Below are 8,516 nucleotides of genomic sequence, written 5' to 3' on the forward strand. Positions count from 1 at the left end.
TTTAGCCCCCTTGTTAGAGCAACCAACTCCCATGCAAAGAATGACCAGTTCGATCCCAGCTCAGAGCAGGTTGGATGCAGTAGGACCAGTGGGTTACACTTGGGGGCTCGTCCGGGATGGGACTGGGGTTTAGAGGGGTGAGTGTAACAGAGATCAGCTAGCGGAGTGCTATGCGGGTAAACCTCACTCCTCTGACCTCAAAAGTGGCTCTAGCCCTAGAGGCCATGGTCTTCAGCCTCTTTGTTAGACCAACCAACTCCCATGTAAAGAATCACTGGTTTAATCTCAGCTCAGTTTGGGTTGGGTGCAGTAGGAATGGTAGGTTACACTTGGGGGCTCGTCCGGGATGGGAGTGAGGTTTAGGGGGTGAGTGTAACAGAGGCTAGCAAGCGAAGTGCAGTGCACTTAACCTTATTCCTCTGACCTTAAAATGTGCTCTAATGCTAGAGGCTATGGTCTTTAGCCCCCTTGTTAGAGCAACCAACTCCCATGCAAAGATGACCAGTTCGATCCCAGCTCAGAGCGAGTTGGGTGCAGTAGGACCAGTGGGTTACACTTGGGGGCTCGCCTGGCATGGGAGTGAGGTTTAGGGGTGTGAGTTTAACAGAGGCCAGCTAGCAAAGTGCTGTCCATGTAAACCTCATTCCTCTGACCTCAAAAGGTGCTCTAGTGAGAGACGCTAGACACCGTGGTATTTAGCCTCCTTGTTAGGGCAACCAACTCCCATGCAAAGAATCATCGGTTTGATCCCAGCTCAGAGTGAGTTGGGTGCAGTAGGACCAGTGGGTTACACTTGGAGGCTTGTCCGGGATGGGACTGAGGTTTAAGGGGGTGAGTATAATGGAGGCCAGCTAGCCAAGTGCTGGGCAGGTAAACCTCACTCCTCTGACCTCTAAAGGGACATCTCCATGAATTCCGAGCTTTTACATCAAATTCGCATGGGATGTCTGCATAACGTAACTAGACCCTAAAACATCACAATCCTAACATTATATGAAGAAATGTTTGTATTTAGGATACTGTGATTAGTCTGATCCTAGAAGAAAAAGTACGAGAAAAGAAGGACTCCTGCAGGAGTGACTTTATTCTTTGCAGCCCTACAGCGGTTTTTTATGTAGATTAAAGGGAGTTGACAGTGTAAAAGCATAAGAGGACACTATTTCAATTTTAGTTAACTATAATAAGCATGGTTGAAACAAGCAAAACCGCCCACAGGGAAAAAGTTGTGTGAAAAAGAGTCTATATTTGGGTCAGAATGTAGCAGAACTGCATAATCCTTGAAAATACAGAGCAGAGTTTTCAGGAACAAAACAAGAGAAAGAGGGAAAAATAAGCCTTGTTCTGACAGAGGACACAAAAATCTAGGCTGTTGCTTAGTGTATTAGTATTGCTACCTATAAAGCTTTAAATAAAGGTGGAGTTGGTGATCTGTCAAAATGCTAACCGGTTAGCATAATATCTTTCCCCCAGTCATCCTAAAAAATTGCCTCCTGAAATCACGAACGGCACATTAAAGATGACAGAGACCCACTAGATCATGTCATTCGCCAGTTAGAAAATTTCATAGTACTTTATAATACTACAATTCATCAATTGTAATCATTGCTATTGAAATGTGAAGAGACTTTCAACCAGCAAAACAAAAAATGCTTCTGAAGACAATCACCTACTGCACCTTTAAAAAGTCTAGGCTCCTATTTATCTGACCAACCTTCTGTCTCACTACAATCCAACTCGCTCTTGAAGATCTTAAAATGGCAAAGTCCACTAAAGGAGGTCTAGTGTTCTCATATATGGCTCCTAAACTTTGGAATAGCCTTTCTGATAATGTTCAAGGCACAGACAGACTAATAAACTTGAACAGACAATAAAATAACAAACAGATTATAATAATAAGATAATAAACACAGATAATAAACTTGAATTAAACTGAATTATTGGTTGCTAGGGTTGAGTTTTGTTGGGGAATTCATTGTGTCTTGATGAATTTCTGATGAATGTATTACTCTCATTTATTTGCTTATTTGAGTGATTTCAGAATTATTATTATTATTATTATTATTATTATATATTATATTGTTACCCATACCTGTGGCATTATTATCAGGTATGTGTGCTTTGGTAAATAAAAAAGTAATTCTGTGCAAATGCAGTCAGAGATGAGAAGATAAATTAGAAGAGCAGCATTAATGTCACAATGAGGGTAGATTTATGGAGGAAAGGCCAAAAGGACACCTGCGTTCTGTTCTGTAACTCATAATAAAGCACACATGCATGTGCGCCCACACTCATTTGTACTGACATCTAAAAATTATGAGTACCCATGAACTTCAGCTGAACTTACAGTTCACAGCTCAATGGACAGTGAACAAGATATATTGTTGAGTGTTTTTTTTTATTCATCGCTTTTGAAGCAGGAAGGAAAGACCTTAACTGGACATGAGTAAGACCCCTGAAAGACCCTGAGATTCTATTGGTGGCGGGCATCTGAGAGATTTAAGATCCCATTAGCGGAGAAGCTGATGGAGGTGTGTAATGTGTAAATTATGTATTTAAACTGTGTGCAAGCCTATGTTCGGCAGACACTCGAACGACCTGTCTCTGTTGTTACTAGGGTTGGGCATCTAAGCTATAATGCCGATCCGATACGTATCTCGATACAAAGAATACGATCCGATATATTAGCGATACATTTGTGACATATTGCGATGCAACACGATACGATTCACACCCATATCACGATACGATGCGATATTTCAGCACTAACTAATTAGATCAAGTTTATGAGATGATGTGAAAGAGGATGCTGTGCCATTGAATGAGTTTGATTATTTATAAACCAAGCAAAACCAAGACTTTTTTTACAAACTGGCTTTTCTCTCAGAGCCAGAGTGTCAGTTTACAGTAGAGGGCCATTTTAGAACATATAGCACATATTATTTAAGTATTTTCAAGATAAACAGAATGTATAAGTGCAATATATATTATAAATGTATATATTTGCACTCTTTCAACATAAATAAATTTAGCATTGCACAACAAGAATTGTGATTTAACTTTTCAACTATGAAAACAAGTTTTACAAAGATATATTTTGCCACTGATTATTCAAAACTTAAGGTGGTGAACTAGCAGTGTTATGCTGCTTTGAAACATCACTGTCACTGTAAACAACAGACTAATAAAAATATAACAAACCAGCAATCTTCTTGCTGTGAGGTGGTCAAACTACCCACTGTGCCACCGTGACACCCAATTATTTTTATAATTATTATTATTAATATTATTATAATTAAATAAAAATTAACAGGAGGAGGTGTTTAAAACTTTTGTTCTCCGTGACACTAGGCTGAATATCTTTGCAGATGAACAATGCAATAGCATTCGTTATTGGCGTAGAGCGAGCAGAACTGTTGCGCATGGAAAAAAAAAAAAACTTGCAATGCTTTTCTCACCACTTTTGGAGCTGGTTGAAGCAGTGCGAAAGCCGGCGATGCAGAAACACTGGAAGATGCTTTCACAACAACACCGTGGCGCCGCTTCAAGTGAGATATCAGATTAGTCGTACTGCCCGCGTATTTTACAGATGCGCGGCACATTTTGCAAATTGCATCTGTCCTAAAAATTCGTCCATCTTTTTTGCAGAATCCATAATGTTGCCATACTTTAGATTTAAAACTCAGTGGGGAATAAAATGTTTGTTTTGCTTCTCGCGCTTTCTGAGGGCGCTCCACTAGCTTCATCCGCACACCTGATACACTGAGTTGTAGTGTGTGCACATCCGCAAATCCGTTGCTAAGGCTTACTTTATGTAGGTCGATTAAATTATGCGCCAAAAACAGGTTAACAACACTTGTTAATAAATAAAAAATACATTCTATATTAAAAATATAAGCTGTATCTCGGAAAAATCGATGCATCCCGCAAAAACCGATGCATCTCGATTTGCTTCCAAAATTTCATTCATCCTCTGCTGCTCTACCGATGCACTCGCATCGTGCACGCGCATGACCGCGTATCGATACATATCGGTTAATCTTCCCATCCCTAGTTGTTACTGATGCTGTAACAATGAACTGCTTTGCCTAAAGACTTCGGAGATCTCAGATTTTGTACTTTCTTGAAAAGTTTGACTTAGAGACTTAGAATATTTTCGCAGACCAGAATCTTTTTTCCAGAACAGTTTTTATTACATTGTGAACCTATAGATATTAAGAAGTTGTATGTCTTTCAACTATTTAAAACATTGGCTAAGTTGAATGCTTTCTGTCAAGGGTTTCACATCAATAACCCTGAGTATGAGCAATAGTATTAATGATGCTTGACTAAGCAAACAGCACTAAAGAGAGCACTTAAAGACTGGAAACACAAAATTGGGGGAAACCCCGATAAATGATTCCACTTAATGAAAGTTCAGGAAGGCAAATAGCAGGGGTTTCAGAGAAGTCCTAATAATTCACTTTTATAAAAGGGATGGTTGGCTCAAAAATAAAAAAATTACCTCATTGTTTACTCTCGCTCATGTGGTTTTAAAGCTTTATGGGTCTCTTTATTTTGTTGAACACAAAAGAAGACATTTTGAAGAACGCTGGTTGTTGGCACCAATCAAATTCCATTGTGAGAAAAAAAGTACAATGGAAGTCAACGGGAGACAGCTAAAGCATTTTTCAAAGTATCTTCTTTTGTGTTTAACAGAAAAAAAAGAGTCTCAGATAGGTTTTGAACAAGTCAAGGGTGAGAATTTTCATTTTTGAGTGAACTATCCCTTTAATTCTCCCATTCTGGTCAGACGAAAAGCAAATGATGGCTTTATTTTACACTTTAGCCTAAACTTTCCATTTTAAAGAATCATCAAATATTAAAATGCAGATCACAAAACACCAAGCAAAACGCACCTTTGAGATGAGCGAGGCGTGGATCTTCTTGATGATGTCATCCATCTCCATGAGTTTGGGTCCTATTAGAGAGCTGTGGGGTCCGCTGATGTGCCCGATGTGGTCCAGACCAAGATAATGAAGAATCAGAATATCCCAGTCATCCCTCTTCAGAGTGCTGTCCAGGTGACGGGTCACGTTATTGTCAACCTGGCGGTAACAAGAGAGATGATGTACAGTAATGAATTACAAATACTCACATGACTGAAATTGAGTCTCAGGAAGTGTACTTTACAAAGTCTGAACTATTAGCCTTGCCGAATATTTATTCCTGCAATTACTGTTTAATGGAGAGAAGGTTTATTTCAACCCATTTCTGAGTATAATAGTTTTAATAACTCATTTCTAATAACTGATTTATTTTATCTTTGTCATGATGACAGTAAATGATATTTGACTGGATATTTTTCAAGATATTAGTTTTCAGCTTAAAGTGACATTTAAAGGCTTAACTAGGTTAATTAGGCAGGTTAGGGTAATTAGGCAAGTTATTGTATAATGATGGTTTGTTATGTAGACAATTGAAAAAAAAAATCTATATATATATATATATATATATATAGAGAGAGAGAGAGAGAGAGAGAGAGAGAGAGAGAGAGAGAGAGAGAGAGAGAGAGAGAGAGAGAGAGAGAGAGAGAGAGAGAGAGAGAGAGAGAGAGCTTAAAGAGGCTAATAATATTGACCTTAAAATGGATTTTAAAATTTTAAAAGCTGCTTTTATTCTAGCTGAAATAAAACTAATAAGACTTTCTCCAGAAGAAAAAATATAGGAATTATTAAATTATAGGAAATACTGTGATGAAATCCTTGCTCTATTAAACATAATTTTGGAAATATTTGGGAAAAAGAAAAAATAATAATAACATAAATAAAATATTATAATAAATAATATTAATTTTGACAGCAACTGTAGTTTTACAAGCATATACTTTCATTTATAGTGCTGTATTGGTACTTTTACCGCAGTATTTTTTCCTGACCTGCAGTCGCTACTTTATATAATTATTTTTTTCTTGTCTAAAGTGATTGGCCAAGCAGAATATTCAGTCCTTTGATATCCGTCCAATCAAATCGTACAATAAAAATGGCATTAGACAGACTGACTCCAAAATACAGACGCTTTATAAATGCAGCAAATATGCAAAGTGGGGGAAATCTAACCTTAGGTGGGGGTAATAATCGATAAAGTGTCGGGGCAATAGTCTAGTGGTTAGCGGGATTTGAACTCGGGACGCCCTGAAGTGCTACCGCACTATACGTCGGCACTAACCACTAGGCTTTTGCGCCAATATGGTGCGGAAACACTTCAGGGCGTCCAGAGTTTGAATCCCGGCTTGAGAACATTTCCTGACCCTACCTCACTCTCTCTCTCTAAGACTTTGCATCCTGTTTGATTACTGTCTTATCTAATAAAAGGCCTAAAATAAATGTTAAAAATAAATAATAATAATCGATAAACTTTGCTGTCGTACCATGGCTGCAGCAGGCGCAATGATATGATGCAGAGCCTGAAAATCCCACAGAATTTCTTTATTACACCAGATTGAGTATAGTTCCTAGTTATATCGGCCTAGCAAATAGCAACTTTTCACTTTCTGTTGGTCTTAGTGCACAAAATAACCACAGAAGGAAATAGGAAGATAAAGAAACTCACTTTTTTATTATTTGTGATTTATTAGATGCTAATGGTCTAATGCGATTCAATGATTTATGCTAAGCTAAGCTAAAAGTGTTTCCGTCTGACAAAGATCGGGTCAATGGATTAAAAATGGTCAAACTAAACTGTTAAACGTTAGAGGAGTCGTAATATAAGCCTATTTCCAAAACATTATAAAAATAGGGGAGTGTTCCTTTAAGAGGGCTTTTTGAATTAGACATACTGTACAGACCCTTTAACACACAAGTAAACAATGCAAGCTTATATATCATATCAGATTCAGGCCACTAAATAATCATGATGATCAAAAATTACTTTAAAAAAAAGCTGTTACAGAATAATTAACCACGTGACTGCTGTTATCTGATAAAATTGCATACTTTATTGATCTATTAATTTTAATTAGTATTTATTAAACCTTCAGCTCTTAGTGCATGCATATTTTCTGCTGTGAAATCTTTAATGCTTTTTATGAAGTTAACAATCAAAAGTAATGTAAAACTATTATTATAATAATTCATGATGAACAGGTTTATTAGATTATCCCTATAGCACTTTTATGTATGATACATGATACAACAAGGCTTTTAAATGTGTTTATCTTGTATTGCCAGTATTGTACTGCATTCTACATTTTGCCCCCAGAATAAAAACCTGAGAGTTCTGATCATAAAACCAAGAATTTTAATATCATCGTTTAAACGCACATTACAGGGAGATACAGAATGACCACAGACATTTTTATGCATCTTATTTAGGTATCCTGCAGTGATGTTATAAAGTTTCCAACTGATTTACAGTTCAAGCTCATCTTACTTTTTATATTTAAGTTATAAGTTTCTGCAATTGCACATTATTATTCCGCTGAATAAAAATGAGGTTTTGCTTTCCTACCTTATCTCCATATTCTAACTAAGCTAATGTATATCATAATGTACGAGCTATAAATCTTGATTATGAAGCTAAACAAAAACTCTAATGTACACACATGTATTTGTCTCGAACTTTAATAAACGTCAAATTAAAAATAGGCTTAACATGTTTAAGAAAGAGTTGTGTGGATCAAATAAAAGTTATATTGTCAATTATCATACATTTTTTGTCATGTGCAGACCTAGAAAACTGAGTATCTGAAGAGCAAAACACAGTTTTAAAATATCTATATGCTTCGACTCCCAAAACATCAACAGTTTAGGAGGTAAAACACAGATCCACTGCACAAAATGCTTTTCTTATTTAGATTTTTTGACTTGGTTTTAGTTTAAATGGCTAAAAAAAATTTAAATCAAGAAATAATATGCCAAAATAAGGTGAATTTTTCCTTAAAATAAGCTAAATCTGCCAATGGGGTGAGGAAAATTACCTTATTTTTTCTTTTGACATACAATTTCTTTGCTTACTCCATTTGGCAGATTATTTTGCTCGTCTTAAAGTACACATAGTTTACCCATTTTTTATGATTTAATATTAATATTATAGTTCTTCTGAGTAGGTTTAGTTCAACACACAGTTCAGATGTTTCTATTATAATGTGTTCAAAAGTGGCATGTTGGGGCGTTTACACAGTTTGCTGTTTTAGGGGCGTGTTGCTTCACATGAAAATTAATTTCGGCTTCCGGCCTAACGTAACAAGGGGGCGGAGCCGTACAGCCTTAATGCACTGATGTCATTTTAAGCTATTTTCGTATTTTAATTTATGCCTAAGCATGCAATATAAAACACTCGGGTCATATTTTACTGTCATTTCTGACGTTTCTAAATCCCTCTTGGGTCGAAAAAGACCCTATAACAAATCACTCAATATGTCTGGATGTGTTAGTTTACCCAAAAAAGAAACATATGCTTACTATTTACTCTTCCTTAAATCTTTCCAAGCCATTAAGAGTTTATTTCTTCTGTTGGACACAAAAGAAGATACTTTAAAT

At 36.6% G+C, this 8,516-nt stretch overlaps 2 protein-coding genes across 3 annotated transcripts in view; one reads left to right on the forward strand and one right to left on the reverse strand.

The window, feature by feature from the left end:
* LOC147833832 (uncharacterized) overlaps positions 1–8,516 on the forward strand; it is an 863,518-nt gene that overhangs the window by 429,842 nt on the left and 425,160 nt on the right. The gene's annotated exons all lie outside the window — the stretch shown is intronic.
* Positions 1–8,516, reverse strand: part of pigg (phosphatidylinositol glycan anchor biosynthesis class G (EMM blood group)) — a 227,725-nt gene that overhangs the window by 191,788 nt on the left and 27,421 nt on the right. For both annotated transcript variants that reach the window (XM_087281054.1, XM_087281053.1), the window contains exon 4: positions 4,896–5,084. In XM_087281054.1, coding sequence (XP_087137180.1) covers positions 4,896–5,084 — 189 coding nt within the window. The remainder of the gene's footprint in view (positions 1–4,895; positions 5,085–8,516) is intronic.

Source organism: Danio rerio, chromosome 14 (genome assembly GCF_052040795.2).
Source record: "Danio rerio strain M-AB ecotype USA chromosome 14, GRCz13ab, whole genome shotgun sequence".
Lineage (NCBI taxonomy): Eukaryota > Metazoa > Chordata > Actinopteri > Cypriniformes > Danionidae > Danio > Danio rerio.